The 21,402-nt window shown below is 41.8% G+C and overlaps 1 protein-coding gene across 3 annotated transcripts in view; it reads right to left on the bottom strand.

The window, feature by feature from the left end:
- Positions 1 to 21,402, bottom strand: part of LPCAT2 (lysophosphatidylcholine acyltransferase 2) — a 116,030-nt gene that overhangs the window by 12,575 nt on the left and 82,053 nt on the right. For all 3 annotated transcript variants that reach the window (XM_029608574.1, XM_029608573.1, XM_029608575.1), the window contains 2 exons: positions 14,182 to 14,280; positions 9,225 to 9,366 (listed from right to left, as the gene is read on the bottom strand). In XM_029608574.1, coding sequence (XP_029464434.1) covers positions 9,225 to 9,366; positions 14,182 to 14,280 — 241 coding nt within the window. The remainder of the gene's footprint in view (positions 1 to 9,224; positions 9,367 to 14,181; positions 14,281 to 21,402) is intronic.

Raw genomic sequence — 21,402 nt, 5'->3', positions numbered from 1 at the left:
AGAGCTAACAGCACTGGGGCCACTCATCAATAGTGATCATAACAATCAAATCTGACTGGATAACTGAAAAGACGACATTAAGGAAATCTACTGTGAAAGCATTTAACTTTCACAAGGCAGACCATGATAAAATGAGGAAAATGGTTAGGAAAAAACTGGAAGCAGCAACTGCAAAGGTTAAGACTTTATATCAGGCATGGAAGTCGTTTAAAAATGCCATCTTGGAAGCCCAGGATCATTGTATTCCATACATTAAAAAAAAAGTTGAAGGCCAAATGACTGACGGCATGATTAAAAGGTGAGGTGAGAGAGGCTATTCTAGCCAAAAGAACATCTTTCAAAAAAATGAAAAATGGATCTGAATTAAGAAAAACAAAACAGCATAAGTACTGGCAAGTTAGATGCAAAGCATTGATAAGGAAGCCCAAGACAGAATTTGAGAAGAAGCTTGCTCTGGAAGCAAAAACTCAAAAATAAAAAAATTTTCAGTAACATTCGAAGGAAACATCCGGTGAGGGAATCAGTTGGACCATTAGAAGATCAATAGGTAAAAGGAGAACAAAAGGAAGGACAAGACAATAGCAGAGAAATTAATTTAAATTCTTTGCTTCGGTCTTTGCTGAGGAAGATGTAAGGTGATGTTTCAGAACAACTGAAACAAATCTCAATGAACTTGAAAGATGTAATAAGGCAAATTGACAAACTTAGAGTAGCAAATCACCTGGACCAGGTGGTATGCGTCCCAGAACTGAAAAATGAAAATTCATGCTTACTATTAAGTAATCTGTAAACTATCATTAAAATCAGCTAAGGTACCTAAAGACTGGAGGGTGGCCAGTGTTACACCGGTTATAAATAAGGGTTCTGGGTGATCCAGGAAACTACAGACCAGTGAGCTTGATGTCAGTGCTGGGTAAAACAGTTGAAACTATTCTAAAGAATAAAATTACTGAACCTATAGTCAGTCATAGTTTAATGGGCCAATATAGATTTAGCCAATATAGATTTAGCCAAGAGAAATCTTGCCTCACCAATGTGTTACATTGTTTTGAAGGCATGTATAAACACATGGACAAAGGTGAGCCACTTAATAAGGTATATCTGGATTTTCAGAAAGTGTTTGACAAAGCATCTCATGAGAGACTCTTGAGGAAATTAAATAGTCATGGGATAGGAGGCAATGTGGAGGGAGGGAGAGGGAGAAAACAGAGTAGAATAGAGAAAACAGAGTAGACATAAATTGTCAGTTTTCTCATTAGAGAAAGGTGAATGGTGGAGTGCCCCAGGGATCTATACTGGGACTATTTCTAACTGACCTAGAGATGGGAACAATGAAGGAGGTGATCAAATTTGCTGATTCACAATTATTCAGTGTTGTTAAATCACAAGAGGATAGTGAGAAATTGTAAGAGGACTTTGCGAGACTGGGACTCCAAATAGCAGATATTTAATGTGGACAAGGGCAAAGGGAAGCACATAGGGAATAGCAACCCAAATTATAGCCATACATTGCAAGGTGCCACATTGGAAGGCATCACCTAGGAAAAGGATCTTGGCATCATCATGAATGTGTTGAAATTATCTGCTCAGTGTACGGGTGGCAGCTGAAAGTGTAAACAGAATGCTTGGAATCATTAGGAAAGGAATAGAGAATAAAACAGAATATCAATGCCTCTGTATTGTTCCATGATGCGACCATCTTGAATATTGCATGCAATTCTGGTCACATCTCAAAAAAAAAAAAAAAAAGGTACAGAGAAGGGCAACGAAAATGATATAGGGGATGGAATGACTCTCCTTAGGGTTCTTTAACTTGGAGAAGTGAAGGGACATATGATAGAAGTCTATAAAATGAGTACAGTGGAATGGGTAAATACAAACTGGTTTACTCTTTCAAAAACAAAACAAGGGGAAGGGTTTTAAAGGTTCCTGGAAGAAAATACCATAAACCATTATTAAAGTAGAATTGGGGAAATCCACAACTTATCCTGGGATAAGCAGCAAGGAATCTATCAACCTTTTGGAATTCTCCAGATACTTATCACCTGGAAACAGGATAATGGACTTGATAGAGCTTTGGCCTGACCCAATATGGCAAATCTTATATTCTTATGAATGGGCGATACTTTATTTATTTATTTTTAATTTTTATATACCGACATTCTTACATCCGATGTAAATCATACCGGTTTACATTAAACAGAATAGCAGGAAGTACATTTCCATGGTCTAATACAAAGAACATTTCTAATTAAAATTATTAACAAGCAATTAGAAAAAGTAAGAATTGGAATAAAGTTTAAATAAAAGAAAAAAAAATATATATTTTTTTTTACAAGCACAAGGGTTGCACGAAGGGGTGCACAAAGGGGAGGGCCCCTTTGTCGCGTGACGCACGGCGCCTGATGGTGAGGCGCTCTTCAACCATCGCCGGAGCTCCCACTGATGTCGGGGGGGGCGTGGTCATAGATCGCAGTCATTCAATTTCCCTCACCTCCTGCTGTTGGTTGTTGATTCCATATCTTTTTTTTTTTTTTCTGCCATTCAGTTTGTTGTTTAGTTCTCGTGGGGGCCCAGGATGGAGGGTGGCCTCCCCGCTCGCCGGCGCCTGATGGTGAGGCGCTCTTCAACCGTCGCCGGAGCTCCCAGTGATGTCGGGGGGGGGGGCGTGGTCATAGATCGCAGTCATTCAATTTCCCTCACCTCCTGCTGTTGGTTCCGTATCTTTTTTTTTTTTTTCTGCCATTCAGTTTGTTGTTTAGTTCTCGCGGGGGCCCAGGATGGAGGGTGGCCTCCCCGCTCGCCGGCACCTCATGGCGCCTTTACGAGATAAGTGTGAATGGGAATGTGTGCGAAGGCATCATTGAGATCTAAGGTTGTCAGCCAGTCATCTCCACATGAGGAAGGATGGTACTAAGTGAGGTCATTCTGAACTTCTCTCTCTTGAGGTATTTAACTGCCTCAGGTCTAATATAGGACAAAAGCCCTCCTGACTTTTTGAATTAGAAAATATCAAAGTAAAAGCTTTTGCCTTTTTCTGCTACTGGGACTGTTTTTTCTACATTAGCTGACAGTAGAGGTTAATTCCTCCTTCACTACTGTTACTACTTAACACTTCTATAGCACCACTTGAAGTAAGGCAGCTGTGCAAAAACAGTCACAGCACCTTCTCAGTAGAGCTTACGGTCTAATCAAGACAAACATATAGGGCAACAGACACTTTGGGAATTTCATTTAAGACAATGGTTAAACATTAATGAGGCTGCAAGAGGGATTATGATTTAAAAGCAGCCTCAAAAATGTGGGATTTTTGACAGGATTTAAATAAGGGAAGAGAAGAGACAATGATGGTACCAGCTCAGAAAGTCTATTCATCAGCTGTTTTGTAACATTTATTAGTATAGCTATACAATTAATTCTGTGTGGGGATCTATAGCAGCTTGGCTTGTTCTGTTTTCCTAATAGGAGGTGTATTAGTGTTTAGGGCCTGGTTACATTTTTGTAGTGTTGCCTTTTCATAGATACGGTTGTTACTGTTTGAGTGTGCTCCATAATACAGCTCCCATAACCATACTAGAGAGACAATCAAGAATGGCTTGAGGTGAAAAGCATGTTGAAGTAGTTTGGAAGCAAAAGAAGGGAGATGGGACAATAATTAGGTTTTTTTTGAGGAGTGGTGTGACCCCAGCATGTTTGAAAGCAGCAGGAAGAGTAGCAGTGTTAAATGATAGATTGAGGACGTGAGAAGGAAGGGATGACTGCAGTGGAGATAGAGATAAGGAACTGGGTGGGAATGGGAGAGAAAAATAGTGAGTTTGGAGAAGGAGAGAAGATGGGCAGTTTCTTCCACTGGGACCTTGGAAAGGGAGGAGAGTGGAGGCATCCTGGGGAAGGATATAGGAAAGAAAAGGGGAGAGGAAGATTGAGCTGACCTGGTTGAGCACTCAAGGCTAAATTTTGTGACACTTGTCATGGAAATAGTCAGCCATAGTCTGGGTAGAGAGTGAAGGGGGCGAGGGAGGCAAAGAAAGCCAGAGAATGGAATGGAGTGTGGCAAGAAGACAGCAAGGGTTCGATGTCAGAATGCGCCAGATGGACGTAGTAGCCTTGCTTGGTAACAGCAATAGAGGATGGAAGATGGTAAAGCAAGAACTTGAAATATGAAATCTGCAGGGGCATGGAATTTTAGCCAAAGACATTCTGCAGAGCAAGCACAGGAAAATGGGCAGCAAATGCTAGGGATAAGCCTAGGCTGGGTTTTGGTGTGCCTTATAGGATGGGTAAGGGGAGGGACAAGAGTGTCTAAGCAGAGGAGAGTATAGTGCTGTAAGAAGAAACTGCTTCATCAACCAATTCAGACAATGTAGTGGAGAAAAGGAGAGACATAATAGCTCTGGAAAGGTCGACAGTTTGGATATTCCTGACAGTAGATGAAACTATGGAGGAGGGTGGTTTAGTCTGCCAGAGGAAGAACTGAGGAGGAGAAGTCTAAGACAGCAGTTGGAGGAAAGGACTAATCAAGGCAGTGGGCCATGCTTGTGAGCAGGGGCAACAGAGCAGATGAGGTAAAAGAAAGGAATTTTTAGTCACAAGAGTCAGAGGCGTCAGCATGGAGATTAAAAGCCACCAAGAAAGAAGGAAGGAGAAGGGAGATTTATCAATGCATTGATAAATGACAGCCACACGGAGAGGTAAATAGGTTGATGGGATGGGCCTCAAATTAAAAAAAAAAAAAAAAAAAAGGCCACTGTGGCTTTCAAAAGAAACAGCTGCAAAGGTAAGGGAGAAAAGGTTAGCATTGGTAAAGTACCGGAGGTGACAGAAAGCGGAAGACCGGCAACCATATCTACAAAGAGGAGCTAAGAAAGAAGTCAGGAATGCAAACATTTCAAATGGAAGAAAAACAGCAAATATGGTAAAACGGGGGATGGGGCCAAGATTTATTTTTAGATATGTTAGTGATACAACGAAACGCAAAAGTGGCATTGAGAGTCTCCGAAATGAAGGGGGGCAATATGTAGAGGCTGATGAGGAAAAAGCAAAATAGCTTAAATACTTCTGTCCAGTGTTTACTGTGGAAAGGCCTGGAGCAGGACCACATAAAATGAACAAAAATAAGATTAGAAGTGAGGTAAAAATTAATTTTCAGAACAGTGTGTTTGTGAGGCACTAACAAATTAAAGTAGATAATGTGATGGGGCTAGATGCATCCAAGAGTATGGAGGAAACTTAGAGAAGTGGAAAAAGGTAAAACAGTGGAGTGCCTCAGAGATCTGTACTTGGACCGGTGCCTTTTTAATATTTATAAATGATCTGGAAAGAAATACGACGAGTGAGGTGATCAAATTTGCAGAGGATACAAAATTATTCAGAGTAGTTAAATCACAAGCAGATTGTGATAAATTGCAGGAGGGCCTTGAGAATGGAAGATAGCGCAGTTGCTTACCTGTAACAGGTGTTCTAAGACAGCAGGATGTCAGTCCTCACATGTGGGTGACATCATCCGATGGAGCCCGGCACGGAAATCATTTGTCAAAGTTTCTAGAATTACACTGAGCCTGCCCAACATGCCGCTATCCCCACGTCCACGTGAGGTCCCCCTTCAGTCTCGTAACATAGAAAAATACGAGCAAAAAAGAAAACAAACCTGAAGGAGAATCCAACTCTGTGGGGAGGCGGGCGGGATTCCTGAGGACTAACATCCTACTGTCCTAGGAGAACACCTGCACTTTCTCCTAGCACAAGCAGGATGTTAGTTCTCACATGTGGGTAAATTACAAGCTCTAGACTGCCCCACTCAACTAGAGAGACCAACAGCGACCGAACAAGGTACCAACAGGTACAACACAACTACGGTGCTATAGGTAAACACCCCTGTGGGTTCAGGACTGGAACAGATCACAGGATGGACTGACTAAAGGCACTGTCCTGACGGCCGTCCCTGTCTAGGCATTAGTGGGCCGCAAATACGTGAAGAGAATGCCAGGTTGTGGCTTAGCAAATTTCGATGATAAAGGCTGCATGCAAATGAGCCACATCGCTATAACCCGCAGAGTGAGCTTTTACTCTGCCAGCCCGCTGAAGGCCTGTCTGCGTGTAGAAGGCGGCAATGCAATCTGCCAGCCAGTTGGACAAGGTCTGCTTACGCACAGCCACTCCCAGCCTGTTGGATTCAAAGAACACAAAAAGCTGTGCAATCCAGGTAGAACGCCAAAGCCCGTTTACAGTCCAAGGTGTGAAGCGCCCATTCCCCTGGGTAGGAATGAAGCCTCAGAAAAAAGGTGGGCAAAACCATGGACCAACTGAGGTAGAAATCAGTCACAACCTTCCACAGAAACTTGGAATACGTATGCAAGACCACATGATCATAAAAGAACTTAGTGTACGGTGCGTACGTGACCAGGGCCTGAAGCTCACTGACCCTACGAGCTGAAGTGATTGCTACCAGGAATATGATTTTCCAGGTGAGGAACTTCAGGTTGCAGGACTGCAGTGGCTAGAAAGGAGGCCACATGAGTCTTGCTAGGACAACATTGAGGTCCAAGGATGCAACCGGGAGGGCGAGGGGGGTGGGTGGGGGGGGGAGTGGGCTTCAGCTGGAGGCGGCCCTGCATGAAACTGCCCACTAAGGGGTGGACAGACGGGCATGCCTTGACTGAGCTGGTCCAACAGTTGGGGAAGGGGGCATGAGAAAGGGTCTAAACCATGACCCCACACCAGATGGAAAAGAGTTTCCACTTTGAACTGTAGGACTTCCTGGTCGAAGGTTTCCGGGACTCTACCAGGACCCGGGAAACGCAGCCCGAGAGCTGCAAAGGCTGGAAGACTACGTGCTCAACTTCCAAGCCATGAGGGCCAGTGCCCGGAGGTTAGGGTAGTGCAGGGTGCCCTGATTCCACGATATAAGACCGGACACAGTCCCCAGATGGATGGGCATCCGCACTGACAAGTCCTGCAGAAGTAGGAACCAGACCTGCCGAGGCCAAGGTGGTGCCCTGAGTATCATAGTCCCCTTGTCTTGCTGAAGCTTTGACAGTCTTCGAGAGGAGCAGTAGAGGGGGATACACATACAGGAGGCCCTTTCCTTAATAAAGAAAGTATCTCAAGCTGGATGGTCGGTCCCCGCTACCAGGGAGCAGAACCTGCTCACCTTGTGGTTGTGAAGAGAGGCGGACAGGTCCACATCCGGCATACCCCATCGGCAGAACAGCTCGGCCACTACTGCTGGGTTGAGGGACCACTCGTGTGGTTGAAAGGACAGGCTTAAATGGTCCGCCAGCACATGGAGGTGACCTGGCAGGTAGGTTGCCCACAGAGACATTCCTTGAGACAGGGCCCAGTTCCACACTTGCACCACTTCTTGGCAGAGGAAGAATGAGCCCGTGCTGCCCTATTTGTTGATGTACCACATCATGACCTGGCTGTCCATCTGGATCAGAACTTCCTTGGATGACAACTGATCTCCGAATGCCCACTAGGCGTACTGTATTGGCCAAAGCTCCATAAAGTTTATCTGACAGCAGGCTTCGGTGGCAGTCCAAAAGCCCTGCATATGGAGGCCGTTCGCATGGGCTCCCCATCCCTGGGGGGGGGGGGGGGGCATTGGTGGTAAGGGTCACCTGGGGCAGAACGGGCTGGAAGGGAAGTCCTTGTTCCAGGTTGGAAAGGTTTTCCCACCAGGCAAGAGATATTCTTAGAGGGTACATTATAGTGTCTGGAGCCTCTAGATTCTGAGATGCCTGCTGTCACTGGGACCACAAATTCCATTGGGGGCTCCTCATGCAGAGGTGGGCCAAACGACTCACATAGATGGAGGCTACCATATGGCCCAGTAGGCAGAGCAGAAGGCGAGCTGGTACCCTCCAGCTGTTGCAGACGAGGGTAGCCAGAGAGGAGAGTGCCTGGTCCCTGGGCAGTAAGCTTTCGCTTGTGCCATGTCCAGCCTGGGCCCTATGAAGTCCAGCTGAGACGACGGACAGAGATCGGACTTGGGGTAGTTTATATAATGAACCCCGCCTGCAGGGTCTGCACCTGTGCAAGCGTGTGTAGAGTCCCAAACTGCTAAGGAGACGGAGAAATACTGAAGAGCAGAGCTTCTGCACGGGTATATGTAGTGCTGATAGCAGTTGTAGACTGAGTCAGATTTCAGTCTATCAGGAGCACACTAAACCCATTGGTCCTTTCCATCTGCTACATGCTAGGAAATGTCAAGTGGCCCCACCACGAGCAGCAGTTACTACCATAAACTTGCTGGGCAGACCGGATGGACTATTTGGTCTTTTTCTGCCTATAATACTAAGTTACTATGCATCCCTGCCTCTCAGTGACGTGGGCTGTCACTACTATTGCAATATAAAATGAGGCCCAATCTTCTGGGACGATGCTTGAGAAGCAGGTTCTCTTCCCGTGTTCCTGTGTTAGTTGTTCCAGTTGCTGTTTCCTGGTTTTGCCTCTGGCCTGACCTAAACCCTGCTTCTACTTGTTGCTCATCCTCAACTCTGCTCCTGTTTGCCACCTGCCCTTACTCTTGCCTGACCTCCACCTCTGCATGAAATCTGCCTGTGTCGACCTATACCTCAGGATTCGGTACAGTCCCTTTTCCTGACAATCAGTGCTCTCAGGGCCCATCTTCTAGTCTGTGACAGAGACTAGCCATAATGCCCCCAGGTAGAGAGTCCATCAAGCTAGGTTGAGAGAACATTGCACAAATCTCATCTTTGGGTGAGTTTCCTCACTCCGAAGGTCATCAAATCTTCACAAGAGAGCACTGTTTTGTTCGTACATCTTACTTTGAATGTCAGTGTGGCCCCTAACCCCTACACTAATACCTAAACCTCACCTCGAGTTACTAGGTGGGCCTCCCATAGAGATATAAATACCTATCTAGTATGAGGGCATTATGGGTAGGTTCTCTCTCTCACTCTCCTTAAAACTAAAGATAGCGCTTCGCATAGGTATTAGGCAGTTTATCGCAATTTGCGCTATTACCATAAAACACACCCCTTTTCTTATCGCATGCGATATTAAGTGCATTTTGATAAATCCAGGCCTATGTTAGTAATTATATTATAATGACAAGAAGGAAAAATACACAACAATGTTAATTTTGATTACACTTAAAGGAAAAGATAAAAAATAAACTATAAGTCAATATAATATGGAGGTCACAGTTAGAAACAGATGCAGTTCAAAGTTCTTACTTTTAAAACGGTGCCATTACTTACTATAGGAAATTGTTCCAGAGCCATCTGTATCCATGTCATTAAAGATTTTGGAAACATCAATATCATGAACCCCTAATGATGACTGTAAAAGAGAAGTGAACTCCGCTTCTGTTATGCTGCCATCTTCATCAATGTCAAACAGCTAAAGATAAAGAAAATGCAAAGCTTTAGTACAGAGGTACAACTACTTGCCTATTTGACAATTCAACAATCAAACTAAAAGTAAATGTTAAGGTAACATCAGTGCAGAGCTAATATACATTCAGTAGTGACAGAAGGAAAGCCTCTATGTATTGTAACAAAATTCCATTTCATTGAAAACTGTCCATCCAAGTAAAACATTCACTATAATAAGGATGCAATATTACTGTATCTCTACAAAAGTGTAGAAAAGGAGGTATAATTTGTGTTTGCTGACCAATACAAAAGACTACATAAACTAAATTATAAAACGAATACAGTGACGACCTAATTCTTTCAATGTGTTTTCCTCAATAACATGGTAAATGACAGCTAAAATACCAAATGGCCAATCCAGTCTGCCTAGGTATCTTGCTTCCTGGTTTTCTAACATTTTCGGTAGATGAGCATAAAAATTTCCATACTTAAACCAATGCCAGTCCCTTCCACATCTTTTACTTAACAACTCTGTTCCTAGCAGAGGAAACAGTCTAGCCTCCTCCCTCAATTCTCCTACCTACCTACCCTTACCACTATGCTCTGTATCTGTCCCTAGCATGTTTAGATTCGGTCATGGTTTTGGTCATCACTACCTCTGCCAGAACCTATTTTTATGTTATGGTCAATATTTTAACTGGAAAATGGTACATGCAATAGAGTATAAGATGACCAGCCTACATCCACGAGACAGCCCAACTAGATTGGCTGCACCCAGGATGTTCTTGCAATAAATTAGGGGTATTCATCAGTACCAATAGTTTTGCATATAAAATGAAGGATCAAGAAATTGAGGTAATCGACATTACGGGGATAAGAAAGATAGATAGGTGTTATAGTCGGGTCCACCAAATGCATAGTATACAATATAACAATAGGGTCAGACAGAGTTGCAGTTCTCCATCAGGTCCGATTTACCACGCATTAGAAAAACTAGAATTATTTCATCAATGGGAAGCAATGAGTTATAGTAAAGCATGAATTTAGATTGGCTACAGTAGTAGGACAGTGATAGGACAGAGAACCCAGTAGGAGAAAGGGTATTACTGTAATTTTAAACTTGCTTATTTATGGGTGCATGCAGCCTCTCTCTGAATTGAATAGTAGTGATTGGTCTAGGGTAGTTTAAAAGTAAGGAACGTAGAAGCAGGACGCCAAATGATACAGTGAAGGCGTCGCTAACAGGAATTATTTTTAAAGGAAAAGTGTAAGTAAAAGAACCCTATACGTGGTATAGAATAGGTTTTAGTTAGAAATACTAAACACAGTTGTGATATTTGTTAAATTTTTAAAGAAATGTTTTGTAGAGCCCTTGAAACCATAAGGTGGGCTAGAAGAACAAACTCTGAGGTCCCTGAAGCAGACAAATAGTTGTCGAAACACGGCCGATGTCGGGCAGGCAGCTTCAACCCAACAGAAGTGGCAGGAATTTGTCCACATTCACAGAGACTGATAAGAAGCCAGAACGCTCTAAGAGGGTTGAGCTGACCGCCAGGGAGAGGGAAAATAAAGGACTTGACTTGTAACACAAGAAAATGAAATAAGAAAAAATACATAAAAAATTATTTGGAGACTAAAGATGGTGGTTACATAATGGGATGACAACAGAGTGGTTATCTCACACATAGTTACTGCACATCAGGGTATTCCCTTGATGGTTTGTAGTTTATGAAATACAGACCAGTCAATTTTCAAGGTATCGTCATCTATAGTCCCTGTATTCTGAAAAGATTCAATAGCAAGAAAATCCAAGGTACCGAAAAGCTTGACCAAACCTGGAATGGCGTGTCCGTGACTGGTTAGAGAATCATTATCTCCGATTTCTTTATAGAAAGAAAGAATTGACCTGGAGCTCAGTCTACATGTCCGCACATCTGTTGCCGGTAACCCCAGCAGGGTTTTCAGGCAAAATATCCATTGCCTGTGTGTACTTCTGCGAACAGCTTGAGCCAGCACAGAGGACTTCTTTCGGATCCTCCTTTGGCAATAAATCATCTTCGCTCTCTCTCTCTTCTTTGCTCTAAAGCTTCTGCCGTTCTAATTCTTCAGCCCACCCACAAGAGACACCAAAGCATTAAAAAAAGTGCATAATTCATGTTTGCTGCAGAGAAGCACCTTCATACAGCACCACAATGAAATAAAATGGCCACCAGAAACATGAATTAACTTTCACTTCTGCTCTTAACCCAGGCATTACATTTTCCACATTAAAAAATATGGACTAAAATGTCTCCCTCCTAATGCAGCTCTATTGCCTTGTAATAGCTAATACCCTCTTTTACATGCAATTTGCACGCACCCATCCTAAGCGTGAGTTTTTTTTCTGGCACTAAAACCCATATTATATGCTTGAGTAAGGTTAGCGCTGAAAAACCTGTGCTAAAAATCGGAATAAAAACTTGTGGTAGGCTCAGCATCTACTTTCTGGGATTTGCTCAGTGGATCTTGGTCTGACCCAGCATGGCATATCTTACGTTCATAGGTCATTATTTTATGTATATTAATCATATTTAGCACATACCCATTTGTACAAAGATATACTGAGTGAGACACAAAGTAACATCAGCAATACGAGACTACGATAAAACAAATGAATAAGCCAAAAAATAATAAAATACATCCTAGGTGTTTGAACAGGGTGGGCCACCCAGCTTCTGAGCTGCTCCATCCCAGAAATGATTTTGTACGCACTGGAAGAGCTCTCTGCAAACCTGAGCTGTGCCAGTGTCTGTAGTCTCATGCTATCCCTTGTTCCACTCTGGTTAAAATGGAGCCCATCCCCCCCCACCCCCCCATCCATCCCCAAAACAATGCCCAGTTTCTAAAACCTAAAACCCTCTTCCCTGCACCACTGACAATGCATTGAATCACTGGCACGCTGCCTGCCTCTGGGGTCCTGAATATGGAATGGGGGGCATTTTTAAGAATGTTATCCTGGAGGTTCTGGATTTCAACTTTCTACCTAAATTCAGCTCCAGAAACTCCCTCCTGCACTTTCCTATATCACTGGTACCCACATGTACCAAGACAGCCGGATCCCTCCCCAGCACTGTCTAAAATCCTATCTAGCATGAAGTCCGCCACTTCCCAACTAGGCAGGCAAATTACTAAACGATCCTCACATCCATCAGCCACCCAGTTACCTATATTCCTAATAATCGAATCACCAACTATAACGGCTGTCCTAAATCTCTCCTCCTGATATAATTTTTCTTTTGTATAGACAGCAACATTGATTGAACAATCACATCTTAAATTAGGTTCCCGGGAATATGCAATCTTACAACAAATCAAAGATCTTGTGGAGAGTTAATATGTGCCAGTGGCCTGTGAACAATCTTTGCTGGGCTTGATCCATGAACTTCACCACACACACAATATTGCCGCAGTCTGGTCACAGGCTCTGGCACATACTAGTTCTCCACAAGAATAAGTACCAGTTCCCCTCAGGGATTTCTCAGCTTTATTAAATAAAAGAATACTGGATTTACACTTTGGATACTGTAGACCTTCAAGGCATGAACCAACAATTAGAGTGGTAATTGTTTTAAAAACACTTTAAATACTATCAGAATTTTGTATTATATTTGGAAGGAATCGTCAGGGAACTTTCATTATTTATTTAGTGCTTTTCTATACCGGCATTCAAGATAAAATCTCATCATGCCGGTTTACATTTAACAGGGGGTGAAAAAAATACATAAGAGAATATATTAACAAATTGTAGCAAGTGAAAAGAAAAAACTCTGCAGTTACAATAAAACAGGGGAGATTCGAACTGGGAGGAGGAAAGTCTATAGGAAAATTAACATAGAGAGCAATTATTTACAAAGTTCTAGGAACGTCTGATTGTGGATGTCATTGACTTGCGGTTTAGTGGGTGTCTGGAAAGGCTTGTTTAAACAACCATGTTTTGAGCCTTTTTCTGAAAGTTAGGAGGCACGGTTCTTGACGTAGATCTGGATCTGATTATGTCATTTCCGGTTTGCCTTTTCGGTTAAGAATGCTGTGTGGGACTGTTTGAGCTACTGATTATGTTCACGCAGGTGCTTAATGAAATATGAGTTTATGTTACATCATCTTGGGCTGCTGAAGGAATTGGCTACATTCGGCTAAGTTTATTCACATTTTTTGGCACCACAGTTTGATAAATTTTTTTTTATTGCAAAAGGAAAATTGAAAAAAATTAAAAGGGACCATCTAAACTAAGTAGGCCAAGGATTTCATTAAATTAATCCCTGGTGTTTAAAAGGTCCAACAATCCTTGTCTAGTGAGCACAAATGAAGTTTTGAATCAATCTTGGTGGAAATTTGGATTGTATATTTCCCATTGCTGTTTTGGGCTCTCTTTTGCACAGGAAAGTTTTGATGGCAATAGACTTCAGATAAAATAAGCTAAACCCTTAGAGTTAAACAACTGTTTGACATGTTTGATGTTACCATTTTTTTTTTTTAAGACGGAAGGGAAGGGGAAGAGGGAGACAGGTTAACATTTCTAGTTAGTATACAAATGATTAAAGTACTTTTTTAGCTAAAACCTTAAGGGAGGGGATGATACAGATAAATTCAGTAGTATAACTTGAATTTTTTTGTTATACTAAATACTGATATTGTTTTATGCATGTATATCCTGTGCACTGCAAAGTTATATCAGTTGATGTTATATTTAAACGCCATTAAAATTTAACACAAATCCCAATCTCATTTATAACAAATTATTTTTACACTTAGACAACTGTGATTTGCCATTTCACTAAATTCTATACTAAAATGAGCTTACCTTAAATGCCATCATAATAGTTTCTTCAGTGTTGACAGGATTACAAACTATGGTCATACCTATTACATATTCCCTAAAATCTATGGTGCCATCGCCATTCTATAAAATAAAATACAAGAATGCAAGAGTTATATTCCAGAGTCAGTTTGGAGAAATTTGCCCTACTGAATTGCTGATTTTGACGACAGCATCTACTGTTATATTGCTGTACATATCTACACTGAATATTAAACATGTTAGTAACTCAAGAAAAAGGTCATAATGAGAAACAGCATAGAAAATACATAAATATATACAACAAAACACCAACATGACAGCGTATTGCCATCTAAAAATTTACTAAAATGAACATGTTGGCAAACGAGTGGTGGCAATGGTAAGTACCTGGTCTTTCAGAAACTTGGGACAAGCATGACCCACCATTTAACCAAGACGGACTCAGAATGATACTACAGTGCTTTACATTGCTTTCTGCAGCCCACAGCAACACCTTCTTCCCTGTGGTCTCCCACCTAGATGCTACTTAGGCCAAACCGTGCTTAACGTCCGAGATCTAACAGATTCAGAGTCACCCACTGTGGTGCTGCTGGCAGAGATATAGAATAAATATATTATTCATATCTAATATCACTTTCTAAATTATTGAAAATATTTTCAATTTGTTTGTGATAATTAAAATACATTCATAAGATTATAGAATTTGTGTAGAACATTTTAAGAGGGCGATTTTGAAAGCATCCACGTGTAAAATAATGGTTTAGCCAAGGAAATAGCCAGTTATACAAATGCCTGCGGGTAAAAGTAGGTGTATAGGGTCTCTATATACGTCATTTCACCCACACTGTGGTGCGTAAAGTTCTTGTGGATGAGACTGGGGCAGGTTTGGAATTATACACATACTTTGCATTTTCAAAAAGTATGAGTGTGTGGGCTCATTTTCAAAGGGAAAGGAAGCCTCACTTTCTCTTTTAAAACTAATGGAAAGTCTACAGGTAAAAAGTATCCAGACTTTGTAGCAACGGGGGCAACTATAAAAATCTGTAGAGTGTATTGCACAGACAGACTTGGTCTATATATATATATATATATATATATATATATATATATATATATATATATATATATACACACTTAAAGTTTTAATGTAGAGACAAAAGAATTAATCGCTGGTAATAGTAACAATCCACGTCAGTTTATATACTTTCACAGCCACTGATGTGACATTCCTCTGTCCCCCAAGCTGCAGCGGGAAGAACAAATCAAACCGAAGGTAAACGAACTCAAACAAACATTTTGGAAATTCTAGAAACAAAGTCTCAAATTGTTCAAAGTGTAGCACGACTTTCATTGGATCGAGATGGCTGTAGGCTCCACCAGTGTTTCCAGAATTTGCGCAAGGATCTTTGTCCTTATGCACATTAACTCCGAGTGCTTTCCCCAACGTAAAGAAATCTGAGTAGGAAAGTCTTCTGATGGAGGCACCAGAAAAGGGGGGGGGGGGGGGGTCAGAAGGGATCTCTATCAATCCTACTTAGAGATGAGGAAACACTGATAAAGAACCCCAGTGATAAAGGTGGTAACTGAGGAGTCCTTGGTTGCCTCTGAGGAGCATACTCCTGGCGCACATCCTCTGCCTGGCTGGATTCTGCTGCAAGCAAATGCCATGGGCTAAAACCAGCTCTTGGGAGTTCTGATGGAATATCCATACGAACTGGAGATACTGGGATGACTACTTTGGGTGTAAATCTGATATCCTGGAAAGGATGGAAGATACCCTAATATTTAACCATTAGAGAGATAAAGAAATCCTTCACTACCTATATTACTTGTCAAGGGACTGACATGCCCATTTCTCCTGGCAAGGTCTTGTGTCATGCTGCGTATAGATATGGCAAAACCCATGACAACACAACAGGGCCTGAATCCTGTAGTTTCCCTCTCTGACAGGCTTCAATACTCGTCACACCATATACTGCACACTAGCTCACACGCATACACACACGCTGGAACGCTGTCAGATTCCAGGGCAACTAACATTAAGATTTATTACGTGTGAAGTAATATATATATCTATCTATATCTCCACACATATATACACATACACACACACTATGGGGCCGATGCAATACAGTGTGCTCAGCCGAGCGCATTGTTTAACCCATAGTTGGAAGTGGGTTGTGTAGGCACTATCTAATCCACTTATGCATAAGGGATTAGTGCCTCCACAACGCACGGCAAAACTATTACACATCACATGCAAATGCATGTTGATGAAGCTATTAGGAATTCACTTGAAATTGATAAGACAGGCTAAGAGAGAATTTGAAAAGAAGTTGGCTGTAGAGGCAAAAACTCACAGTAAAAACATTTTTAAATATATCCGAAGCAGAAAGCCTGTGAGGAAGTCAGTTGGACCGTTAGATGATCGAGGGGTTAAAGGGGCACTTAGAGAAGATAAGGCCATCGCGGAAAGATTAAATGATTTCTTTGCTTCGGTGTTTACTGAGGAGGATGTTGGGGAGGTACCCGTAATGGAGATGGTTTTCATGGGCAATGATTCAGATGGACTGAATCAAATCACGGTGAACCTAGAAGATGTGGTAGACCTGATTAACAAACTGAAGAGTAGTAAATCAGCTGGACCGGATGGTATATACCCCAGAGTTCTGAAGGAACTAAAAATTGAAATTTCAGACCTATTAGTAAAAATTTGTAAACTATCATTAAAATCATCCATTGTACTTGGAGGATAGCAAATGTAACCCCAATATTTAAAAAGGGCTCCAGGGGCGATCCAGGAAACTACAGAACATTAGCCTGACTTCAGTGCCAGGAAAAATAGTGGAAAGTGTTCTAAACATCAAAATTACAGAACATATAGAAAGACATGGTTTAATGGAACAAAGTCAGCATGGCTTTACCCAAGGCAAGTCTTGCCTCACAAATCTGCTTCACTTTTTTGAAGGAGTTAACATACATAAGAACATAAGAAAACGCCATACTGGGTCAGACCAAGGGTCCATCAAGCCCAGCATCCTGCTTCCAACAGTGGCCATTCCAGGCCACAAGAACCTGGCAAGTACCCAAAAACTAAGTCTATTCCATGTCACCATTGCTAATGGCAGTGGCTATTCTCTAGGTGAACTTAATAGCAGGTAATGGACTTCTCCAAGAACTTATCCAATCCTTTTTTAAACACAGCTGTACTAACTGCACTAACCACATCCTCTGGCAACAAATTCCAGAGTTTAATTGTGCGTTGAGTAAAAAAGAACACGTGGATAAAGGTAAACCAGTAGATGTAGTATACTTGGATTTTCAGAAGGCGTTTGACAAAGTTCCTCATGAGAGGCTTCTAGGAAAAGTAAAAAGTCATGGGATAGGTGGCGATGTCCTTTCATGGATTGCAAACTGGCTAAAAGACAGGAAACAGAGAGTAGGATTAAATGGACAATTTTCTCAGTGGAAGGGAGTGGACAGTGGAGTGCCTCAGGGATCTGTTTTGGGACCCTTACTTTTCAATATATTTATAAATGATCTGGAAAGAAATACGACGAGTGAGATAATCAAATTTGCAGATGACAAAATTGTTCAGAGTAGTTAAATCACAAGCAGATTGTGATAAACTGCAGGAAGACTTTGTGAGACTGGAAAATTGGGTATCCAAATGGCAGATGAAATTTAATGTGGATAAGTGCAAGGTGATGCATATAGAGAAAAATAACCCATGCTATAATTACACAATGTTGGGTTCCATATTAGGTGCTACAACTCAAGAAAGATCTAGGCGTTATAGTGGATAACACATTGAAATAGTCTGTTCAGTGTGCTGTGGCAGTCAAAAAAGCAAACAGAATGTTGGGAATTATTAGAAAGGGAATGGTGAATAAAACGGAAAATGTCATAATGCCTCTGTATCGCTCCATGGTGAGACCGCACCTTGAATACTGTGTACAATTCTGGTCGCCGCATCTCAAAAAAGATATAATTGCAATGGAGAAGGTACAGAGAAGGGCTACCAAAATGATAAGGGGAATGGAACAGCTCCCCTATGAGGAAAGACTAAAGAGGTTAGGACTTTTCAGCTTGGAGAAGAGACGGCTAAGGGGGGATATGATAGAGATGTTTAAAATCAGGAGAGGTCTAGAACAGATAGATGTGAATCGGTTAATTACTCTTTCGGATAATAGAAAGACTAGGGGGCACTCCATGAAGTTAGCATGGGGCACATTTAAAACTAATCGGAGAAAGTTCTTTTTTACTCAACGCACAATTAAACTCTGGAATTTGTTGCCAGAGGATGTGGTTAGTGCAGTTAGTATAGCTGTGTTTAAAAAAGGATTGGATAAGTTCTTGGAGGAGAAGTCCATTACCTGCTATTAAGTTCACTTAGAGAATAGCCACTGCCATTAGTAATGGTAACTTGGAATAGACTTAGGTTTTGGGTACTTGCCAGGTTCTTGTGGCCTGGATTGGCCACTGTTGGAAACAGGATGCTGGGCTTGATGGACCCTTGGTCTGACCCAGTATGGCATTTTCTTATGTTATGTTCTTATGCAAACCCCCCCCCCCCCAAAAAAAAAACCATATGTCTAAAATGCACATTTTTATGGTAAAAAATTAACGCCTGTCTAGAGCAGGCGTTAATTGCTGAGCACTCCCAAAACTTGTACATAAAAGCAGAAAATATTGTTGCGATATTAAGGAGGAACAAAATGTTTAAGTTAAAAAAAAAAAAAAAAGTTAAAGTGCCGGTGGCCAGATTCAGAAAACAGATGCTCAGTTAACAAGCGTCTTTTTTCCCGAACCCCTGGCTGTGCATCAATTAGGAAAACAGATGCCGATCAATTCACCTTCTATTTTCCTAACCGGCGGACGGCCACAGATACAGACCGCTCGCAGGCTCCCGCTGTCAAGGAGTTGCTGTGTTTAGAAAGGAGACCCGTATTGCTGTTTGAATCCATCCAAAAACTCTGACAATCCATATGGTATGAGATCAAAATCATACAAAATCAAGAGACATCACATATTTTATTTATTTATTTATTTAACATTTTTATATACCGACCTTCATGAAAGAAAATTCATATCAGATCGGTTTACAGATAACATGAGGGGAATAACAAAGTCAACCATATAACAAGAAATGAAAGTTACATATAACAAGGGGTATTAACCTGGAGGGCTAGGATAGCCGGAGCGATAGAAGACATAACTGAACAAATTAGATAATACAATAATATGATGAGAAGAGGCATAAGTGTATAGGCTACACTTGTCAGAGAGTTTAGGTAGGAGTCAGTGTCTGAATTAGTGAGGAATTGCTGGAACTGTAGGTTAAGTGAAGGCCTGGATGAAGAGCCATGTCTTAAGTTTTTTGCGGAAGGTAAACGGGCATGGTTCTAATCTGAGTTCTGTGGGCATCTTGTTCCAGATGGTTGGGCCAGCTGTAGAGAAGGTTCGTTCTTTGGTAGATGATAGGCGAGTAGATTTCGTTGTAGGGGGTTGCAGGGTGCCTTTATATGCTTCTCGAATCGGTCTGTCTGATGAGTATAATTTGAGGGGAATCTGGAGGTCTAGTTGTTGTTGGTTGTGAATGACTTTGTGGATTATAGTGAGAGCCTTGTGTAATATTCTATATTTGATTGGCAGCCAGTGCAGGTTCTGTAGTATGGGAGTGATGTGTGTTCCTCTGTTGGTATTAGTCAGGATTCTTGCCGCAGCATTTTGGAGCATCTGTAATGGTTTGATAGATGAAGTAGGGAGCCCGAGGAGAAGAGAGTTACAGTAATCTGTTTTGGAAAAGAGTGTGACTTGGAGCACTGTCCTGAAATCTTGGAAGTGGAGGAGGGGTTTGAGCCTTTTCATGACTTGTAATTTATAAAAACAGTCCTTGGTAGTGTTATTGATGGCTTTCTTAAGATTCAGACGGTTATCAATGATTACTCCAAGGTCCCTTACTTGCGTGATCTGGGTGTTGCCTGCTGGTGGATTGATTAAGGCCGAGTGGTCCGAGGAGATGATTAGGAGTTCAGTCTTATTTGCATTCAGAACTAGATTCAAGTTGGTGAGCAGACTGTTTATAGATTTGAGGCAGATTTCCCAAAAGGCGAGAGATTTAGGGAGAGATTCTGTAATGGGAATCAGAATCTGTACGTCATCTGCATAGAGATAGAATTTTAATTTTAGGTCCGTAAGCAGTTGACAGAGGGGCAGGAGGTATATATTGAATAGTGTGGGTGACAAGGAAGAGCCTTGTGGTACTCCTAATGTTGATTTGACATCTGGGGATTCGTTGTTATTGATTTTTACTTTGAAGCTTCTGTTACTTAGAAAGGAGTTAAACCAGCTGTGTGCAGATCCTGTTAATCCGATTTCTGCTAGGCGATTTAGTAGGATGGCGTGGTTCACTGTGTCAAATGCGGATGAAATGTCCAGAAGGACTAGGATAAAAGATTGACCTTTGTCTAGGCCCATGAGGATGTGATCGGCAAGGGAGATAAGTAGGGTTTCTGTACTAGCTGCTTTACGAAAGCCATATTGGGATGGGTGAAAGATATTGTGCTCTTCCAGGTATACAGAAAGTTGTGTATTAACAACTTTCTCCATGATTTTTGCTAAAAAAGGGAGGTTGGATATGGGGCGGAAGTTGGAGGGTTCACTTGTGTCGAGGTTAGGTTTCTTCAGGAGCGGTTTGAGGGATGCGGTTTTCAGCCTGTCCGGGTAGATTCCTTGGGCGAGTGAGCAATTTATAATGTTGGCCAATGCTCTGGAAATAGTATTCGGGATGAGAAGCAGTAGTTTAGTTGGAATGTGATCTGTTGGGTGGTTTGATGGTTTTAGTTTCTTAAGTATAGATTCGATTTCCAGTGGTGTTGTAGGTTCAAAGGAATTAAGGATGGCCCCAATATAAGTCCTGGAATTGAAAATTATGGAGGGTGGAGTTGCATTGTTCGGTAGGTGTGCTAATGTGTCTGCAGTTTTTTTCTGAAAGTAGAGTGCTAATTCGTCTGCTTTGGTTTGTGCTTGGTCGTCTGGAATGGTGGGTGTAGGTGATTTTGTGAGTTGGGAGACGTAAGAGAATAGGGTCCTGGCATCAAATTGAAGGTCGTGTATTCTGTGGGCATAGAAGTCTCTTTTTGTCTTTAAGATGGTGATCCTGTAGTTGTGGAGAGTGCGTTTGTAATCAGATAAATTAGTGGAGTTGGGGATCTTACGCCA

The sequence above is a fragment of the Rhinatrema bivittatum genome, chromosome 7, assembly GCF_901001135.1.
Source record: "Rhinatrema bivittatum chromosome 7, aRhiBiv1.1, whole genome shotgun sequence".
Classification (NCBI taxonomy): Eukaryota; Metazoa; Chordata; class Amphibia; order Gymnophiona; family Rhinatrematidae; genus Rhinatrema; species Rhinatrema bivittatum.
This window is presented reverse-complemented; position numbering and strand designations above follow the sequence as displayed.